Raw genomic sequence first — 23,303 nt, 5'->3', positions numbered from 1 at the left:
TCACCTGTGACTTCACATACATGGACACCGGTGCTGCCAAGTGTTGCAAAGAAAAGACACAGAAAGGGTTGGGGCCTAAGAGAGTTTCTCAGATATTTGCTTGTAGGTTTCACAGATTTCTTCACAAGGAAAATTCGCAGCTGCTTCCAATATCCAAAAAATATATCACCACGTTACAGATTCAGTAAGGATTTGCAAGAATATCACTTTAAAACTCAATTAACCCGTTTGTGTGCTCGCATATGTGTGTGAGTCTGAAATAAATAATAGAAATATTTGCCACATACTCCTACGCTGCTCAAAGATATTACATAATTTCAGATAAACTGAGTAGTATCTTTCGTTGCTACTCCAATTGATCACTATTGGTCTGGGTAGGGCCAAAGTTTACAAGGAAACCTAACACTCTTCACTTATCACCAGGAGGAATATTTAGAGATACAGGTATCCCACCCAATAGACCAAGTTGAAGAGCAGGAATGATGTAGGGAAAAAGACCCGAGAATATGAGTCTAGTTCCAAGATGTCTATGTGAATACGCCCTTTTCTCCAAGATCCTGATTTGCATTCTTCATAGCAGCAGAAGAAGCTCTGACAGTCTTTCCCATCCAGACACTCATAGACACAGGTATCTTCCAATTCCTGCCAGTACATGGAATTGTTTAGGGTAACCATTGTCGGTGGTGGTGGACTCATATCAAGGAGAGAATAGTTCTGCTGGCAACAAGAACAACACAAATATCAACATGAGATGAATCAAGAACAGCCTGAGGTGTATCAAGCAATAAGTACAGTTTATGTCTGTTCAATAAATAAAGAGGACAGTGCCATGCCCACCCCCATTCCTGCTCTGAAAAGTTCAGTCTTTGCAAATCTAATGCAAGAAAAACTACAGTGCAGTTTGCAAATCTTGTATTTTTTGGGTTACTGATAAGGGAGAAAAAGCATATTTTCAAATGTGTATTTGCCATTTCAAGTACCCGTTCTGCCTACTTCTCTTCTGATTTGGAGTATGTACACACACACATGTATATATAATTCCAATAATGTTTTTAAAAATGCATATAATAAAATGTGGAGAAGTAAAGTTCTTTTTTTTCTATTATTAAACATTTTTTTAAAAAGTGTATAAGGATGATGAGAGAATCTTCTTGTTCCATGAAATTAAGGTGAAAAATGAGTTTTCAATGTGTGGATACCAGATATTTCTTGTCATCTCTAGATAGCCAAAATTTGTGTACAATTGGAATGTTATGTTTTCTACTTCACAAGCCCTCCTCCTGATTTTGGAAGTCAGTATGGAGCAGATAAGGAGAGAGGAGAATTTACAGTCACACATAAATGAGAATAGTTTGATTAAATATATTTGTAGCTGTGTGGCGTCAAACCACACAGAAGCAGGTAGAGATGTAGAGCATTCGGTATTACTACTGGTAGCCTTTGGGGACATCCTTTTAATTGGGAAGTGATTGTGTGTGAGGACCGACTTGAATCAAGATGTCCTCGTCCTACTGTGCACAAGCCAATAGCCAGTCAGGAGCATGATGGTGCAGCTGTCTACTTTCATCTACAATTCTAGCCAAAGGGCAGAAATGAAAATCTTGCTCTACCTTAGGTTCTAATGTGGACACATATTTTCCCTCTCCCGGAGAGGGTGTAAATATCACCTGAAGGTTTGTTGAAAAAAACAGATTCCTGAGTCTGAAGTATTGGTATCTTTCCAACAAGCTCCAGTTGGAAACTATCTGCCTTTATTAAAAATGGCACGAGTTTTGACAGTGTTCAGCAAGATTTTTATCATTTTATTTCTTCAACCCTTTGTACCTTTGTAGGGTCACACAGAGAAGTTCAGCCATTTCAGGCAGGCAGGCCCAACAGAAGGAGCTGACTCAAAATGGACATCAGAAGCTGTGCAGGGAAAGCGACAGCTCACTAGAGAGTCAGAGGGTGCTCAGGAGGTCCCCGGCTAAAAGCAATAAGATCTCTGGGACAACAGAAAACTACACTTTTTAAAAGGCATTCCATAAATTTGTCAAAAAATTTCAAACTATGCCGTAAATAGAGATTTTTTTTGGAGGAGGTTTAATTATTTTTTTACATCAGTATGTTTTACTTTATATTTGGCAACTGTCCAAATGTTCTTTAGAGCAAAAAGGGAAAAAGATTATGGTCTATCGTCCAATGCAAAATTAAGTCTTGTGCATAGTTTTTATGTCAATTTACTCTTTTTTAAAAACCTTTTTATTGTAGTATAATTGTTTTAGAATGTGTTTTGTTCTGCTGTATAAGAAAGTGAATCAGCTGTAGGTATACAGATATCCCCATATCCCCTCCCTCTTGTGTCTGCCTATCACCCACCCTATCCCACCCCTCTAGGTGGTCACACAACACCGAGCTGATGTCCCTGTGCTATGTGGGTGCTTCCACTAGCTATTTTACAATTGGTAGTGTATATATGTCAATGTTACTCTCTAGCTTAGTCCCAGATTACCCTTGTTCCTCCTCGTGTACTCAAGTCCATTCTCTAGGTCTGCGTCTGTATTCCTGTCCTGCCACTAGGTTCATCAGAACAATTGCTTTTTGATTCCAATTATGTGTTAGCATACGCTATGTCTTTCTCTCTTCCTGACTTACTTCACTCTGTATGACAGACTTTGGGTCCAGCCACCTCACTACAAATGACTATTAAGTTTCACTTTATGACTAATCCATTGTACATATTGCCACATCTTCTTTATCTATTCATTTGTCGATGGACAGTTAGGTTGCTTCCATGACCTGGCTATTAGAAATAGTGCTGCAATGAATATTGAGGTACATGTCTCTATTTTGAATTATGGTTTTCTCAGGGTATATGCCCAGTAGTGGGAGTGCTGCATCATATGGTAGTACAGTTTTGGTTTTAAAGGACCCTCCATACTGTTCTTCTTAGTGACCGTATCAATTTACTTTCCCACCAACAGTGCAAAAGGGCTCCTTTTTCTCCACACTTTCCCAGCATTTATTTGTATATTTTTTTGAAATGTCCATTCTGACCGGTGTGAGGTGAAAACTCGTAGTTCTGATTAGAATTTCTCTAATGATTAGTGATGTTTTTCATCCTTTCATGAGTTTGTTGGCAATATGTATATCTTATTTGGAGAAATGTCTATTTAGGTCTTCTGCCCAATTTAGATTGTTTGTTTTTTGAAATTGAGCTGCATGAGCTGCATTTTGGAGATTAATCCTTTATCAGTTGCTTCATTTGAAGGTTTTCTTTTTTCATATATATAGTTTGCTGGGCAAAAGCTTTTGTTTTGTTTTGTTTTTGTTTTTGTTTTGCAGTACGTGGGCCTCTCACTGCTGTGGCCTCTCCCGTTGCGGAGCACAGGCTCCGGACGTGCAGGCTCAGCGGCCATGGCTCACGGGCCCAGCATCTCCGCGGCATGTGGGATCTTCCCGTACCGGGGCACGAACCCGTATCCCCTGCATCAGCAGGTGGACTCTCAACCACTGCGCCACCAGGGAAGCCCTGGGCAAAAGCTTTTAAATTTCATTAGGTCCCATTTGTTTACTTTTGTTTTTATTTCCATTTCTCTAGGACGTTGGTCAAAAAGGATATTTCTGTGATTTTTGTCTTACAGTTTTCAAAGCTTTTGACACAATTCAAGACCCATTTATGAAAAGACTCTCCAGAAAGTGGACGTAGAGGGAACCTACCTCAACTTAGTAAAGTCCATATATGACAAACCCACATCATCCTCAATAGTGAAAAACTGAAAGCATTTCGTCTAAGACAGGGAACAAATTTGCTTACTCTCACTGTTATTATTCAACAGCATTCTGGAAGTTTTAGCCACGGCAATTGGAGCATAAGAAATAAAAGGAATCGAAATCAAAAAGAAGCAGTAAAAATTTTACTATTTGCAGAAGACATGCTACAACACCTATAGTACCCTAAAGATGCTACCAGAAAACTGCTAGAGCTAATTATTGAATTCGGTAAAATAGCAGAATATAAAATTAATGCACAGAAATTGCTTGCAATCCTATGCACTAATGACGAAAAATCTGAAAGAGAAATTGAGGAAACATTCCCATTTACCACTGTAACAAAAAGAATAAATTTTCTAGGAATAAACTTTCCTAAGTAGACAAAAGATCTGTATGCAGAAATCTATGACACTGATGAAAGAAATTAAAGATGATACAAACAGATGGATAGATATATAGCCTGTTCTTGTGTTGGAAAAATCATCACTGTGAAAGTATACTACCAAAGCAATCTACAGGTTCATTGCAGTACCTATGAAACTACCCACGGCATTTTTCACAGAACTAGTATTAAAAAATTCACAATTTGTATCACAACACAAAAGACTACGTATAGCCAAAGCAATCCTGAGAAAGAAATACGGAGCTGGAGCAATCAGCGTCCCTGACTTCAGACATAGTACAAAGCTACAGTAATTAAGACCGTATGTTACTGGCACCCAAACAAAACTAGATCAATGGAACAGGATAGAAAGCTCAAAGATGAACTCCGCCTACGTGGTCACCTTATCTTTGATAAAAGAGGCAGGACGATACAATGGAGAAAACCAGCCTCTTCAATAAGTGGTGCTGAGAAAACAAGGCAGCTACAAGTAAAAGAATGAAATTAGAACACTTCTTAAAACCATACACAAAAATAAACTCAAAATCGATTATAGACCTAAATAGAAGGCTTGACACTATAAAATTCTTAGAGAAAAATAAAATACATATTTTAATTAACGAGTCTCCAAGGTCATCTTTAGCCCAGCCAAGTTCCTCCCCGACTCACTCCTGTTTCGCCTGTTTGTATAATGCAACAATGTGACTTTCTCAGAACCGCTGTGTTTCCTGGCAGCAGGTACTACTGCACACTCAAAGTGGACTAGCCTTGCATATTATGGGTTTGTAAACCGAGGCACAGAGTTGTTTGGACAACTTGCCCCAAAGCAATGTATGGTCATCAGTGGAGCCAGCTGACCCTCATCGCCGAGAGGCTGCTCATCTCTGCTTTTCCTTTTTCGGAGATAGTGGCCCCTGAACTAAACTAACATGTGGATATTTCAGAAGAGAGTTGAAGACATCATCATCCAAATCCCTCTTCCCCTTTCCTCTGAACTTCTGTTGAAGTTCTCTCTGATTGTGTCTTTGCACACGGCCTGGAGCTTTTTCTCTCTAATTGTTTTTCTATGTACTTTCTTCAGGGTCATTACACTTTCCTGCTTAAGAAAAATAAATTCTTCTAGCTTCGTAGTTATTCCTTCTTTTGACAGTATCATTTTTACACCAATGATGTCAATATTTCTTTCTCCTCTCCCAGAACTCTGGCTGTGTGAAGGCTGAGAATGGAGAAAGATATAATGTGCTCTCCGGCCTCAGGCTATTCGTTCTGAATTGTCTCTGTTATTCAGCATCATCCACTCCCACCCGTTCGCTTTACCTTTCAGTGCGTTGTTATTTGGCAGCATTTGATGGCCAAAACTATATGTTCACTGTGTAAAAATGGCCTTAACTTCTGTCAGAACTACAATGATAAACACTTGAAGAGGATATTGATGAAAATTGGCCGAAATGCACTGAACATAGGGTGCTGATCAGCAGTTAGAAAACCACTTGTGGTGTAAGCTTGGGCATAAATTATTGTCAATTTCTGAGTTCACATGTATAAAGGAATACAAATAGTTATATGTAAAAATTGTTATATGATAAAAGCAGTAGCTCAAAAAAAGCGGTAGCTCACCTCAATGATTTAAAGACATATTTTTCAATTTTCAATAAATTCTTACATTAAGCCACACACTCAGTATTCAAGCACATTAATAATTAAACATAACAATTTTTTAAAATTGTGAAGGCTTATTCAATATTTAACAGGCCTTATGTTTTCAACATCTCGGCGTCCTTTCAGTAGAATAGGTGTTGTGAGGATAAATGAGTTGATACATGCACTGGTGGAATGCATTTTGGCAAAACCTGTGCAATCTTTGGCCTAGCCATTCTGCTTCTAGGAATTTATACTAAGTAAATAGTTACAAGTATGTACAGAACTGTAATGATAAAAATGTGTTTAAGGCCCCGGAGGAAGATGGCGGAAGAGTAAGACGCGGAGATCACCTTCCTCCCCACACATACATCAGAAATTCATCTACACGTGGAACAACTCCTACAGAACACCTACTGAATGCTGACAGAAGACCTCAGACCCCCCAAAAGGCAAGAAACTCCCCACATACCTGGGTAGGGCAAAAGAAAAAAAGAATAAACAGAGACAATAGGATAGGGACGGGACCTGCACCAGTGGGAGGGAGCCGTGAAGGAGGGAAGGTTTCTACACACTACAAGCCCCTTCGCGGGCGGAGACTGCAGGTGGCGGAGGGGGAAAGCTTCGGAGTAGCGGAGGAGAGCACAGCAACAGGGGTGCGGAGGGCAAAGCGGAGAGATTCTGGCACAGAGGATCGGTGCCCTCAGGCACACACCAGCCCGAGAGGCTTGTCTGCTCGGCCGCGGGGCGGGCGGGGCTGGGAGCTGAGGCTCGGGTATCGGCTTTCAGTCGGAGCGCAGGGAGAGGACTGGGGCTGGCGGCAGGAAGAGAGCCTGAAGGAGTTAGTGCACCACGGCTAGCCCGGAGGGAGTCCGGGAAAAGGGTCTAGAGCTGCCGAAGAGGCAAGAGAGTTTTTTCCCTTTTGTTTCCTGGTGCGCGAGGAGAGGGCATTAAGAGGGCTGCTTGGGGAAGCGCCGGAGACAGGCGCGAGCCGGGGGTAAGGCGCGGACCTCGGAGACGGGCGTGGGCCGCCGCCGCCGCCGCCGCCGCCCCGCCGCCGCCACCGCCGCCACCCCAGCCGCCGCCGCCGCCGCCGCGGGGCCTGTGTGCGAGCGCGGGTCACTGTCCGCCCCGCCTTCCGGGGGGCCTGTGCACCCCGCCACTGCCGGGGTCCCGGGACCCGGGGACGACTTTCCCGGGAAAGCGCACGGAGCGCCACGGGCTGCTGCAACGTCACGCCGGCCTCTGCCGCCGCAGGCCCACCCCATACTGTGCGCCCCTCCCTCCCCTCTGCCGGAGTGAGCCAGAGCCCCCGAATCAGCGGCTCCCTTAAACCCGTCCTGTCTGAGCGAAGAGCGGACGCCCTCCGGCGACCTACGCGCAGAGGCGGGGCCAGGTCCAAGGCTGAGACCTGGGAGCTGTGAGACCAGAGACAGGGAAATCTCTCTGTGCAGCCTCGGAGGCAGCGGATTAAAGCTCCACGGTCCATTTGATGTGCCCTGCGTCTGTGGAGTGCATGGATGGACAGCGAATCATCCCAAATTGAGGAAGTGGACTTTGAGGACAAGATTTAAGACTTTCCCCCCTTTTCCTCTTTTTACAACGAATTATCCCAAATTAAGGAGGTAGACTTAGAGAGCAAGATTTCAGACTTCTCGCCCTTTTCCTCTTTTTACAACGAATTATCCCAAATTGAGGAGGTGGACTTGGAGAGCAAGATTTTTGATTTTTCCCCCTGCTCTCTTTTTGTGAATGTGTATGTGTAATCTTCTGTGTAAGATTCTCTCTGTATAGCTTTGCTTCCACCATATGTCCCAGGGTTCTATCGGTCCGTTTTTTTTTTCAATAATTACTCTTTAATTTTAATAACGCTACTATATTTCATACTTTAGTCTATTTTACTTTACCTGCTCTTTCTTTTTTTCCTACCTTCCCTTCCTCCCTCCCTCCCTCCGCTCCTCCTTTCCTTCTTTCTTTTTCTTTCCTCCCTCCCTCCCTCCCACCCTTCTTTCCACTTTCTTTTTCTTTCCTTCCTCCCTCCCTCCCTCCTATCTTTCTTTCTTTCTTTCCTTCCTCCCTCCCTCCCTCCCTTCTTCCATTCACTCTTCCTTTGGCTTTCATTCCTCCCTCCCTCCCTCCTTTCTTTCCTTCTCTCTTTCCATCCTTCCTCCCTCCCTCCTTTCTTTCTTCCTTCCTTTCTTCCCTTCTTCCTTTCTTTCCCTCTCTCTTTCTTTCTTCTACTAATTCTTTCTTTCTGCTTTTTCTCCCTGTTATTCTGAGCCGGGTGGATGAAAGGCTCTTGGTGCTGCAGCCAGGAGTCAGTGCTGTGCCTCTGAAGTGGGAGAGCCAACTTCAGGACACGGGTCCACAAGAGACCTCCCAGCTCCACATAATATCGAGCAGCGAAAATCTCCCAGAGATCTCCATCTCAACACCAGCACCCAGCTTCAGTCAACGACCAGCAAGCTACAGTGCTGGTCACCCTATGCCAAGCAACTAGCAAGGCAGGAACACAACCCCACCCATTAGCAGAGAGGCTACCTAAAAACATAATAAGGCCATAGGCACCCCAAAACACACCACCAGACGTGGACCTGCCCACCAGAAAGACAAGATCCAACCACATCCACCAGAACACAGGCATTAGTCCCCCCCACCAGGAAGCCTACACAACCTACTGAAACAACCTTAGCCACTGGGGACAGACACCAAAAACAACGGGAACTACGAATCTGCAGCCTGCAAAAAGGAGACCCCAAACACAGTAACATAAGCAAAATGAGAAGGCAGAAAAACACACAGCAGGTGAAGGAGCAAGATAAAACCTACCAGACCTAACAAATGAAGAGGTAATAGGCAGTCTACCTGAAAAAGAATTCAGAATAATGATAGTAAAGCTGATCCAAGATTCTATTTCCAAGATCCATAATCTTGGAAATAGAATAGACAACATGCAAGAAACAGTTAACAAGGACCTAGAAGAACTAAAGATGAATCAAGCATCGATTAAAAACACAATAAATGAAATGAAAAATACTCTAGATGGGATCAATAGCAGAATAACTGAGGCAGAAGAACGGATAAGTGAGGTGGAAGATAAAATAGTGGAAATAACTGATGCAGAGTAAAATAAAAAAGAATGAAAAGAGCAGAGGCCAGTCTCAGAGACCTCTGGGACAACATTAAACGCACCAACATTCGAATTATAGGGGTTCCAGAAGAAGAAGAGAAAAAGAAAGGGACTGAGAAAATATTTGAAGAGATTATAGTTGAAAACTTCCCTAATATGGCAAAGGGAATAGTTAATCAAGTCCAGGAGACACAGAGAGTCCCATACAGAATAAATCCAAGGAGAAATACGCCAAGACACATATTAATCAAACTGTCAAAAATTAAACACAAAGAAATCATATTAAAAGCAGCAAGGGAAAAACAACAAATAACACACAAGGGAATCCCCATCAGGTTAACAGCTGATCTCTCAGCAGAAACTCTACAAGCCAGAAGGGAGTGGCAGGACATAATTAAAGTGATGAAGGAGAGAAACCTGCAACCAAGATTACTCTGCCCAGCAAGGATCTCATTCAGATTTGACAGAGAAATTAAAACCTTTACAGACAAGCAAAAGCTGAGAGAGTTCAGCACCACCAAACCAGCTTTACAACAAATGCTAAAGGAACTTCTCTAGGCAAGAGACACAACAGAAGGAATATACCTACAATAACGAACCCAAAACAATTAAGAAAATGGGAATAGGAACATACATATTGATAATTACCTTAAATGTAAATGGACTAAATGCTCCCACCAAAAGACACAGATTGGCTGAATGGATACAAAAACAAGACCCATATATATGCTGTCTACAAGAGACACACTTCAGAACTAGAGACACATACAGATTGAAAGTAAGGGGATGGAAAAAGATATTCCATGCAAATGGAAATCAAAAGAAAGCTGGAGTAGCAATTCTTATATCAGACAAAATAGACTTTAAAATAAAGACTATTAGAAGAGACAAAGAAGGACACTACATAACGATAAAGGGATCCATCCAAAAAGAAGATATAACAATTGTAAATATTTATGCACCCAACATAGGAGCACCTCAATACATAAGGCAAATACTAACAGCCATAAAAGGAGAAATCGACAGGAACACAATCATAGTAGGGGACTTTAACACCCCACTTTCACCAATGGACAGATCATCCAAAATGAAAATAAATAAGGAAAGACAAGCTTTAAATGATACATTAAACAAGATGGACTTAATTGATATTTATAGGACATTCCATCCAAAAACAAGAGAATACACATTTTTCTCAAGTGCTCATGGAACATTCTCCAGGATAGATCATATCTTGGGTCACAAATCAAGCCTTGGTAAATTTAAGAAAATTGAAATTGTATCAAGTATCTTCTCCAATCACAATGCTATGAGACTAGACATCAATTGCAGGAAAAGATCTGTAAAAAATACAAACACATGGAGGCTAAACAATACACTACTCAATAACGAAGTGATCACTGAAGAAATCAAAGAGGAAATTAAAAAATACCTAGAAACAAATGACAATGGAGACACGACGACCCAAAACCTATGGGACGCAGCAAAAGCAGCTCTAAGGGGGAAGTTTATAGCAATACAATCCCACCTTAAGAAACAGGAAACATCTCGAGTAAACAACCTGACCCTGCACCTAAAGCAATTAGAGAAAGAAGAACAAAAAACCCCCAAAGTTAGCAGAAGGAAAGAAATCATAAAGATCAGATCAGAAATAAATGAAAAAGAGATGAAGGAAACGATAGCAAAGATCAACCAAACTAAAAGCTGGTTCTTTGAGAAGATAAACAAAATTGACAAACCATTAGCCAGACTCATCAAGAAAAGAAGGGAGAAGACTCAAATCAATAGAATTAGAAATGAAAAAGGAGAAGTAACAACTGACACTGCAGAAATACAAAAGATCATGAGAGATTACTATAAACAACTCTATGCCAATAAAATGGACAACCTGGAAGAAATGGACACATTCTTAGAAATGCACAACCTGCCAAGACTGACTCAGGAAGAAATAGAAAATATGAATAGACCAATCACAAGCACTGAAATTGAAACTGTGATTAAAAATCTTCCATCAAACAAAAGCCCAGGACCAGATGGCTTCACAGGCGAATTCAATCAAATATTTAGAGAAGAGCTAACACCCATCCTTCTCAAACTCTTCCAAACAATATCAGAGGAAGGAACACTCCCAAACTCATTCTACGAGGCCACCATCACCTTGATACCAAAACCAGGCAAGGATGTCACAAAGAAAGAAAACTACAGGCCAATGTCACTGATGAACATAGATGCAAAAATCCTCAACAAAATACTAGCAAACAGAATCCAAGAGCACATTAAAAGGATCATACACCATGATCAAGTGGGGTTTATTCCAGGAATGCAAGGATTCTTCAATATACGCAAATCAATCAATGTGATACACCATATTAACAAGTTGAAAGAGAAAAACCATATGATCATCTCAATAGATGCAGAGAAAGCTTTCGACAAAATTCAGCACCCATTTATGATAAAAACCCTGCAGAATGTAGGCATAGAGGGAACTTTCCTCAACATAATAAAGGCCATATATGACAAACCCACAGCCAGCATCATCCTCAATGGTGAAAAACTGAAACCATTTCCACTAAGATCAGGAACAAGACAAGGCTGCCCACTCTCACCACTCTTATTCAACATAGTTTTGGAAGTTTTAGCCACAGCAATCAGAGAAGAAAAGGAAATAAAAGGAATCCAAATTGGAAAAGAAGAAGTAAAGCTGTCACTGTTTGCAGATGACATGATACTATACATAGAGAATCCTAAAGATGCTACCGAAAAACTACTAGAACTAATCAATGAATTTGGTAAAGTAGCAGGATACAAAATTAATGTACAGAAATCTCTGGCATTCCTGTACACTAATGATGAAAAATCTGAAAATGAAATCAAGAAAACACTCCCATTTACCATTGCAACAAAAAGAATAAAATATCTAGGAATAAACCTACCTAAGGAGACAAAAGACCTGTATGCAGAAAATTATAAGACACTGATGAAAGAAATTAAAGATGATACAAATAGATGGAGAGATATACCATGCTCCTGGATTGGAAGAATCAATATTGTGAAAATGACTCTACTACCCAAAGCAATCTACAGATTCAATGCAATCCCTATCAAACTACCACTGGCATTTTTCACAGAACTAGAACAAAAAAATTCAAAATTTGTTTGGAAAAACAAAAGACCCCGAATAGCCAAAGCAATCTTGAGAACGAAAAACGGAGCTGGAGGAATCAGGCTCCCTGACTTCAGACTATACTACAAAGCTACAGTAATCAAGACAGTGTGGTACTGGCATAAAAACAGAAAGATAGATCAGTGGATCAGGATAGAAAGCCCAGAGATAAACCTACGCACATATGGCCAACTTATCTTTGATAAAGGAGGCAGGAATGTACAGTGGAGAAAGGACAGCCTCTTCAATAAGTGGTGCTGGGAAAACTGGACAGGGACATGTAAAAGTTTGAGATTAGATCATTCCCTAACACCATACACAAAAATAAGCTCAAAATGGATTAAGGACCTAAATGTATGGCCAGAAACTATCAAACTCTTAGAGGAAAACTTAGGTAGAACACTCTATGACATAAATCACAGCAAGATCCTTTTGGACCCACCTCCTAGAGAAATGGAAATAAAAACAAAGATAAACAAATGGGACCTAATGAAACTTCAAAGCTTTTGCACAGCAAAGGAAACCATAAACAAGACCAAAAGACAACCCTCAGAATGGGAGAAAATATTTGCAAATGAAGCAACTGACAAAGGATTAATCTCCAAAATTTATAAACAGCTCATGCAGCTCAATAGCAAAAAAACAAACAACCCAATCCAAAAATGGGCAGAAGACTTAAATAGGCATTTCTCCAAAGAAGATATACAGACTGCCAACAAACACATGAAAGAATGCTCAACATCATTAATCATTAGAGAAATGCAAATCAAAACTACAATGAGATATCATCTCACACCAGTCAGAATGGCCATCATCAAGAAATGTAGAAACAATAAATGCTGGAGAGGGTGTGGAGAAAAGGGAACCCTCTTGCACTGCTGGTGGGAATGTGAATTGGTACAGCCACTATGGAGAACAGTCTGGAGGTTCCTTAAAAAACTAAAAATAGAACTACCATATGACCCAGCAATCCCACTACTAGGCATATACCCTGAGAAAACCATAATTCAAAAAGAGTCATGTACCAAAATGTTCATTGCAGCTCTATTCACAATAGCCCGGAGCTGGAAACAACCTAAGTGTCCATCATCGGATGAATGGATAAAGAAGATGGGGCACATATATACAATGGAATATTACTCAGCCATAAAAAGAAACGAAACTGAGCTATTTGTAATGAGGTGGATAGACCTAGAGTCTGTCATACAGAGTGAAGTAAGTCAGAAAGAGAAAGACAAATACCGTATGCTAACACATATATATGGAATTAAAAAAAAATGTCATGAAGAACCTAGGGGTAAAACGGGAATAAAGACACAGACCTACTTGAGAATGGACTTGAGGATATGGGGAGGGGAAGGGTAAGCTGTGACAAAGCGAAAGAGAGGCATGGACATATATACACTACCAAACGTAAGGTAGATAGATAGTGGGAAGCAGCCTCAGAGCACAGGGAGATCAGCTCGGTGCTTTGTGACCGCCTGGAGGGATGGGATGGGGAGAGTGAGAGGGAGGGAGATGCATGAGGGAAGGGATGTGGGAACAGATTTATATGTATGACTGATTCACTTTGTTATAAAGCAGAAACTAATAAAAAAAATAAAAAAGAATAATAATAATAATAATAAATTTTTTAAAAAAATGTGTTTAAAAGTGAAAAGGTGTGGATTAGCCCTGTGTCCAGCCAGGATTGTGCATCAATCATGAACATATGATACAATTAGTAAAATGATCCTATAAATTAAAATTCTGACCCAGAAATGTATTCATAATTATTTTTGAGTTACAGAAATATATATGGTATACACTTTTACCCAGGGGTGTAGAAAGAGTGTTTTTTTTCCCTTTATTTTCCAAATTTTCTGAATTGGACTAATTTTTTAAAATTAAATACATTTTTTGAAGGGAGTACATGCATTATCCATTGGCCTCCAATAGGTGCATATGTAAACTATATCTTTCAATTGTAGTTTATTCAGAGTTCTCAGAAATATTTGTACTTGCAATGCTATACGTACGGAGGGGCCTTGTAGGCTTAAGCGTTCATGAATCCATCTTGAGGAGTCTGGATGTAGTAACTACAAGGAAATCAGAAAAAGTATTTAGAAAACTATTATGGAAATTTGCATCACAAATCACTGGTAAAGAGTGATTTTTTTTTTTTTTTTTTTTTTCTTTTTTTTGTGGTATGCGGGCCTCTCACTGTTGTGGCCTCTCCCGTTGCGGAGCACAGGCTCCGGACGCGCAGGCCCAGCGGCCACGGCTCACAGGCCCAGCCGCTCCGCGGCATATGGGATCCTCCCAGACCGGGGCACGAACCCGTATCCCCTGCATCGGCAGGCGGACTCTCAACCACTGCGCCACCAGGGAGGCCCAAAGAGTGATTTTTAAGGTATGATTACATCAGTCCACGCCACTGGTAGGTGAAGCTGAAAAGTGCTTGAATGTCACATTCATATCTTCAGAATACCTGTGCTGTTTTTAAAAAGACTTCTTAAGCTATTTTTTATATCATATTGTATAAGATCCTATGAATAAGAATCACTTACCTCAAACTATACTCCCACTACCCTCTCAGAAAATCTTTGCTATTGGAACTCACCGATGTCTTTTTCTTAGTGGTAGGTGGTTTTCTACAACTTGAATAGTAGTTGAGGGTAGCATACTCCATCAAAGCAGCAAAGACAAATAAGAAGCAAACGGTCACGAAGAGGTCCATGGCTGTCACATAGGAAACACGAGGCAAGGACTTCCTCGCTATGGTGCTGAGTGTGGTCATGGTCAGCACTGTGGTTATGCCTGCACAGGGGACACAGACGAAGTTGTGAAAGGGGCCACACAGAATCCCTCCATTCCAACACAGTGTTTTATTTTTATGTGACTACTTCTTGATATTGCATAAATAGAATACATTTAATTGTAATTTAATTTTGTAAGCAACATTTCCATAAATGTTTTATTATAGTCTTCACATTAACATTAAAATACCTGAATTAAGTTGATATCTTTCAGTTTATTCAGTTATTTTCTTACTGTTTGACATTTTGCCTCTTAAAGATATTTTTAATGAATATACTAACTTTCCATTAGTCCCTCATCTCACAGTTTTCTTCTGTGCCAATAAACCATTTCTTGTCTTCTTCTCTATGCAATTTGTAAACTCTTTTTCTTGAAGACTCAGCTGGAATACCACTTTTTCTGAGGCAAACAGCTTTGTAGTACCTCAGGCAGATCTGATAATATGTACAACTTCACTATTCCTGTACCTTCTATGTACCTTACTCTTCTGCTTTTCACAGAGAATTGTGTTTGTCTTTGCAGTCTGTCTCCCTGAACAGACTTGTCATCATTAGGAGAAAAACTGTATCTTGCTCATCTTATTTGCCTATTACCTAACATTGAGCTTAGCATTCTAGGCATTTCAATAAGTGCTTTGCATAAGTGTATTGATTCTTTGATTAATTAGTTAACTAATCACACTAGATTCAATCTATTTCATATATGTCGGCCAACACTAAAGATTTAATCAAAGTCTGTAGAAAAAAATTAGGAAAGAGTCATACATGTGATGGATAGTTTAGAAAGAAGAACAAGAAAAGTGAATGGAGTCTACTAAAATGAAGAGTGAAATAACTGGATGAGTACCATATGAAAAATTTAAGGCTATCTCTCCCCTAGATGAGCCCGCAGGAAATTAGTACGTGCTAGAGCTGTCAGACAGGCAGGCTAGTGACATAGACAACACAATCGCAAGAATATGCATTTTAACAACACACCTCTGGTTCAGACGGAGTACTATAAAATACCTGCCAAGCAGCACTAATCAGGGACCAGGTATATGGGACAGATGCACACACATTAGGTACCACCTTTGCAGTTTGCATCCAATATACATTTTAGTGCCTCCCTGGCCTGGTAATCAGCAAGGGCCAATTGTAGAATGAGTCAAACAGCACAGCATAAACAGTTTTACCAGGGGTACAGGATAATGAACTAGAAGTCAGGGCCTTCAACCTTGCTCTGTGACTTCTCAACATTTGGTCGTATGAAGTTACCTTGATTGAATCAGTTTCTTTAATCTGTTCAGTGAAAATAGAATGCCAGGCTCTCCTTGTTGTAGGTGAGCAAGTTGTGATACTTTTTGTAAAAATTCATTGTAAATTTGAAAAGTCTACACTGTTGGCAGGTATTTTTATGAAAGAAGATTTCGTAATAAATATATGTCCAATTTAACTTTTTTTAAAAAGTGGTGACCATGTCATGTCTACAGAATTTGTAGGTAGGTAATTTTCACTAAACTTGGGCATTTTAACCTAATTTCTTCAAAATGTTTTTAATCTCATTTTTTCATTTTGGAACACCAGTTGCAGTTGTGTTTTACAACTTCATATTGTCCCAAAGATCACTGAGGCTCTGTTCATTCTTTTAAATCTTTTTAATCCCTCTCTTCTTATTAAATTTTATATGATGGTCTTCAATTATACGTGACCTTTTTTCCCCTGCCATTTTCAATCTGCCCTTAAGCTCATCTAGTGATTTTTTTTCAATTTGACAATTATATATTTTATTCTAGAATTTCTTTTTTAATATACTACATTGGCTATTATCCATCTGGTCATCTGGTAATTCATTATTTGCTTTTAAATCCTTGAATATTGTAATCATAGCTGCTTTAAAGCCCATATCTGCTTATTCAACATCAGAGTTGCATTTTGATGTTGACTTTTTTCTTTGATCGAGTCACATTTACTTAATTCTTAGAAAGTCTAGTAATTTTTTTTTACTGTATACACAATATTGTAGATGGTACATAATAAAGAGCATTGACAGTTATCTCTTAAAAGAATGTTGAATGCTTTCTTATAATTGATTTACTGGTGGTTCTCTTTGATCTTGTCATAGAATGATTTAAGCTTTATCTAAAGTAGGCACAGCCATTCTGGTGTCTTAACCAAATATCGTGGTGTTAATGACATTTCTCCACTCTTCTGGTCTGTAACTCTATTAACTTCAGACACTGTATTTCTGATATCTTTGTCCTCTTAATGCCACAATGGCGACTCTTTGATAGGACTTTCATAGTCTCAAGTTGTGAGCTAATCATTAAAGTCATGCTCACTATGACACCCTCATTTGTAATTGTAAGGTCATAACCTCAAGAACAGCTACTAAATTTGTGTTATGCTTTTCCCAGCTGATTTACCAATTCTATCATGTATTTTCGGTTCAGCATGAAAAAGTAGTATTGGAAGAGGATACCAAAGGCTAATTTTGCTCAAAAAGTACTTTTTTGTTAAACAAAGATTTAAAAAAAAACAACAGAAAATGTTCAATGTAATATAGGAGACTTTGTAAAGATTTTTAAATGTAAGCAGCTCATTTTCTCTGAAAGAAATTTTGGGGGAACTTCTATATTTTACATTGCCTGTATTAATAAATCAAAATATAGAAAGTTAGGCAAAATTCCTATCATAAAGAAAAACATATAAAACATGTTGCACATTTCTAAAACCACTGAAATTTTATGTTATATTAAGAGGACTTCGGATGCCAGAGAAAATTCATGAAAAGAATTTTTAGATTATGATAGTAGATAAGAAATATAGATAGAAAGATTATATAATCTTTTTATATCTAAAAAGTTTATATCTAGAAAGAATTATCATTTTCTTGTTTGTTGGTAAAGTGGTTCTAGACAAGCAGAACTTCTGTTCAAAGACTTGTTTTACTGATTTGTGTCATCAGTCCTCAAAGGTGTGTGGTAAATTCTTTTTCCATACACTGACATAATGAAACTTTTGAGTGTGGCAGGTTCCAGAATATGCCTACATTTTTATGATGACATCATCTTTAGAACACAGTGTCAGATGGTGCAGTTGATTTACTCTGAATCCCTAACCTCAACTTTTAAGGGGCATACATGGAACTCTACTGTCAGGAAGAACAGTCTAACTTGTCTACTTAAAAACAAGCATGAATCAAGTAGCTTGCAAATTTGAGCTAGGCTTTTTATTGAAAGTATTTTCATGACTACTTCTATGTTAAAATTACACAAAATGGTAGCAAAGGTTTTTTGAAACTCACCTAATGCTGTTCTTGCTGGTGTAGCATCTTTTTTGATCCAAAATGATACCCAGGATAAAACCACAGTCAGTATACAAGGAATGTATGTTTGAATAGTGAAGTATCCCATTCTTCTACTCAATTCAAAATATATAGTCATGACAACATAATCACCTGTAATAAAATATTGTCAAAATTAACACAACATTCGTGTGTTAAAATAATTCAAAGAAATTATTTATTATAACTTATTTTGTTAAATGAATAATGGATAAATATATTCAGTACAATATTCATCAAACTGGGGAAAGAGTGAAAATTCTGGTGCTCTTAAAAATTTATATCATATCCATGGTCATGTGAGGCGTTTTACTGTAAAAGGTGCAAAAAGATACATATTAATTAGAGGTGATAGGTATGCACATTTATTCCACAGCAGATCATTATCCAATGTTCAGTTCTTTGTTAAATGCTTAAAATCAAGGATAACAAATCAAATCTCAACCTTCAAGTAAATCCATTTTCATTTTGCTTTTTTATGGTAATAGAGCTATACATAAATGTTCAAATCTAAACTCCTGGAACAAATTTATATTTGTAGTATGAATTGAGGTTTATGGATCTTTATGTTTATTTTATTTTTATTTTATTTTTTTGCGGTACGCGGGCCTCTCACTGTTTTGGCCTCTCCCATTGCAGAGCACAGGCTCTCAGTGGCCATGGCTCACGGTACTAGCTGCTCCGTGGCCTGTGGGATCCTCCCAGACTGGGGCACGAACCAGTGTCCCCTGCATCGGCAGGCGGACTCTCAACCACTGCTCCACCAGGGAAGCCCTATGTGTAATATTTTTATATTTATTTTACGCTTCCATGACTAGGTACTTGAGCTGTGCCAAACCCAGAAAAACAGAAGAAATCCTTTTATGACATTCCACTCTATTCTTACTATTAATTCCCCAGAACACAGTCACTAGTCCCTTCCACCAGGAAGCCTACACAACCAACTGAACCAACCTTAGCTACTGGGGACTGACACCAAAAACAACAGGAATTACCAACCTGTGGCTTCTGAAAAGGAGACCCCATACACAGTAAGTTAAGCAGAATGAGAAGAGAGAGAAACACACAGCAGGTGAAGGAACAAGGCAAAAAGTCACAAGACGTAACAAATGAGGGGGAAATAGGCAGTCTACCTGAAAAAGAATTCAGAATAATGATAGTAAAGATGATCCAAAATCTTGTAAATAGAATGGAGAAAATACAAGAAACATTTAACAAGGAAATAGAACCATAAAGCAAACAAACAATGATGAACAACACAATAAATGAAATTAAAAATTCTCTAGAAGGGATCAATAGCAAAATAACTGAGGCAGAAACACGGATCAGTAACCTGGAAGATAAAAGAGTGGAACTAACTACCATAGAGCAGAATAAAGAAAAACGACTGAAAAGAATTGAGGACAGTCTCAGAGACTTCTGGGACAAAATTAAATGCTCCAACATTCGAATTATAGGTGTCACAGAAGAAGAGGAAAAGAAAGTGACTGAGAAAATATTTGAAGAGATTATAGTTGAAAACTTCCCTAATATGGAAAAGGAAATAGTTAAGTCCAGGAGCACAGAGAGTCCCATACAGAATAAATCCAGGGAGAAACATGCCAAGACACATATTAATCAAACTATCAAAAATTAAATAAAAGAAAAAAACCTTATATGCAGCAAGGGAGAAACAACAAATAACTTACAAGGGTATCCCCATAAGATTAACATTAAGATTAACAACTGGTCTTTCAGCAGAAACTCTGCAAGCTAGAAGAGACTGGCTGGACATATTTAAAATGATGACAAGGAAAAACTACAAATAAAATTACCCAGCAAGGATCTCATTCAGATTTGCCAGAGAAAAGCCTTTACAGACAAGCAAAAGCTAAGAGAATTCAGCACCACCAAAACAGCTTTACAACAAATGCTAAGAAAGGTCCCTAGGTTGGAAACACAAGTGAAGGAAAAGAAATACTATAAGAAACCCAAACAATTAAGAAAATGGTAAGAGGAACATACATATCGATAATTACCATAAATGTAAATGGATTAAATGCTCCAACCAAAAGACACAGTCTGGCTGAATGGATACAAAAACAAGACCTATATATATGCTGTCAACACAGGACTCACTTCAGACCTAGGGATACTAAAGAATGAAAGAGAGGGGATGGAAAAAGATATTCCATGCAAATAAAAATCAAAAAAAGCTGGAGAAGAAATTCTCATATCAGAAAAAAATAGACTTTAAAACAAAGACTATTACAAATGAAAATAAATAAGGAAACACAAGCTTTAAATATATATTAAACAAGATGGACTTAATTGATAATTATAGGACACTCCATTAAAAAACAAGAGAACACACATTGTTCTCAAGTACTCAAGGAACACTCTCCAGGATAGATCACATCTTGGGTCACAAATCAACCCTTGGTAAATTTAAGAAAAGTGAAATCGTATCAAGTATCTTTTCCGACCACAAGGCTGTGAGACTAGATATCAAGTACAGGAAAAGATCTGTGAAAAATACAAATGTGTGGATGTTAAACAATACAGTACTAATAACCAAGTGATCACTGAAGAAATTTAAGAGGAAATCAAAAAATACCTAGAAAAAAATGACAATGAAAACAAGACAACCCAAAACATATATGATGCAGCGAAAGAAATTCTAAGAGGGATGTCTATAGCAAAACAATCTTACCTTTAAGAAAAAGGAAACCTCTCAAATAAATAACAATCTTGCACCTAAAGCAATTAGAGAAAGAAGAACCCAAAACCCACAAAGTTAGCGGAAGGAAAGAAATCATGAAGATCAGATAAGAAATAAATGAAAAACAAATGAAGGAAATGACAGCAAAGATCAATAAAACTAAAAGCTGGTTCTTGGAGAAGATAAACAAAATAGATAATCCATTAGGCATACTCATCAAGAAAGAAAGGGAGAAGACTCAAACCAATAGAATTAGAAATGAAAAAGAAGTAACAACTGACATTGCAGAAATTCAAAGGAAAATGAGCGATTACTACGAACAACTATATGGCAATGAAAAGGACGACCTGGAAGAAATGGAAAAATTCTTAGAATGGAACAAACCTTCAGAGACTTAACAAGACAGAAATAGAAAATATGAGTAGAACAATCACAAGCACTGAAATTGAAACTGTGATTAAAAATCTTCCAACAAACACAATCCCAGGACCAGATGGCTTCACAGGCAAATTCTAGCAAACATTTAGAGAAGACTAAAACCTATCCTTCTCAAACTCATCTAAAATATAGCAGAGAGAGGAACACACTTAAACATTCTACGAGTCCACAATCACCCTGATACCAAAACCAGACAAAGATGTCACAAAGAAAGAAACATACAGGCCAATATAACTAATGAACGTAGACGTAAAAATCCTCAACAAAATACTAACAAACAGAATCCAACAGCACATTAAAAGGATCATACACCATGATCAAGTGGTGTTTATTGCAGGAAGCAAGGATTCTTCAATATAGGCAAAGCAATCAATGTGATACATCACATTAACAAATTGATGAGAAAAACCGTATGATGATCTCTATAGATGCAGAGGAAGCTTTCAAAAAATTCAAAACCCATTTATGATAAAAAAAAACCCTACAAAAAGTAGACATAGAGGGAACTTTCCTCAACATAATAAAGGCCATATATGACAAACACACAGCCAACATCGTCCACTATGGTGAAAAACTGAAACCATTTCCTCTAAGTTCAGGAACAAAACAATGTTGCCCAGTATCATCACTATTATTTAGTATAGCTCTGGAAGTTTTTGCCACAGCAATTGGAGAAGAAAAAAAATAAAAGCAATTCAATTCGGAAAAGAAGAAGCAAACAGTTCACTGTTTGCAGATGACATGATACTATACATAGAGAATCCTAAAGATGGTACCAGAAAAGTACTGAGCTAATTAATGTTTGGTCAAGTCACAGGATACAAAATTAATGCACAGAAATCTCTTGCATTCCGATACACTAATAATGAAAAATCTGAAAGTGAAATTAAGAAAAAACTTCCATTTACCATTGAAACAAAAAGAATGAAATATCTAAGAATAAACCTACTTAAGGAGAAAAAAGACCTGTATGCAGAAAATTATAAGACACTGAAGAGAAATTAAAGATGACCCAAATAGATGGAGAGATATACCATGTTCTCAGATAGGAAAAATCAATGTCGTGAAAAATGACTATACCACCCAAAGCAATCTACAGATTCAATGCAATCCCTAGCAAACTACAACTGGCATTTTTCACAGAACTAGAACAAATAATTTCACAATTTGTATGGAAATAAAAAAGATCCCGATCCTGAGAACGAACAATGGAGCTGGAGGAATCAGGCTCCCTGACTTCAGACTATACTGCAAAGTTACAGTAATCAAGACAGTTTAGTACTGGCACCAAAACAGAAATAAAGATCAGTGGAACAGGATAAAAAACCCATGCACATATGGTCACCTTATCTTCCATAATCAGGCAAGGTATACAGTGGAAAAAAGACAGACTCTTCAATAAGTTGTGCTGGGAAAACTGGACAGCTACATGTAAAAGTATGAGATTAGAACACTCCCTAACGCCATACACAAAAATAAACTCAAAATGGATTGAAGACCTAAATGTTAGGCCAGACTGTCAAACTCTAGAGGAAACAGGCAGAACAGTCTATGACATAAATCACAGTAAGATCCTTTTTGACCTACCTCCTAGAGAAATGGACCTAAAAACTAAAATAAATAAATAGGACCTAATGAAACAAAGGCTTTTGCACAGCAAAGAAAACCATAAACAAGATGAAAAGATAAACCCTCAGAATGGGAGAAAATATTTGCAAATGTAGCAACTGACAGAGGATTAATCTCCAAAATTTACAAGTAGCTCATGCAGCTCAATATCAAAAAGACAAATATTCCTATCCAAAAATGGACAGGAGACCAAAATAGACATTTCTCCCAAGAAGATATACAGATTGCCAACAAACCCATGTAAGAATGATCAATATCATTAATCATTAGAGAAATGCAAATCCAAACTACAATGCAATATCATCTCACACTGTTCAGAATGGGCATCATCAAAAAATCTACAAAC

At 38.4% G+C, this 23,303-nt stretch overlaps 1 protein-coding gene across 1 annotated transcript in view; it reads right to left on the bottom strand.

Moving 5' to 3' along the window:
* Window positions 1–432: 432 nt before the first annotated feature.
* Window positions 433–23,303, bottom strand: part of GABRG3 (gamma-aminobutyric acid type A receptor subunit gamma3) — a gene marked incomplete at both ends in the record, with an annotated part of 410,377 nt that continues 387,506 nt past the window's right edge. Inside the window, 4 exons of the mRNA XM_081230173.1 lie at window positions 433–714; window positions 14,085–14,144; window positions 14,669–14,865; window positions 18,151–18,303. Coding sequence (XP_081086299.1) covers window positions 433–714; window positions 14,085–14,144; window positions 14,669–14,865; window positions 18,151–18,303 — 692 coding nt within the window. The remainder of the gene's footprint in view (window positions 715–14,084; window positions 14,145–14,668; window positions 14,866–18,150; window positions 18,304–23,303) is intronic.

Source organism: Mesoplodon bidens (assembly GCF_964165515.1).
Source record: "Mesoplodon bidens genome assembly, chromosome: 3".
Classification (NCBI taxonomy): domain Eukaryota; kingdom Metazoa; phylum Chordata; class Mammalia; order Artiodactyla; family Ziphiidae; genus Mesoplodon; species Mesoplodon bidens.
This window is presented reverse-complemented; position numbering and strand designations above follow the sequence as displayed.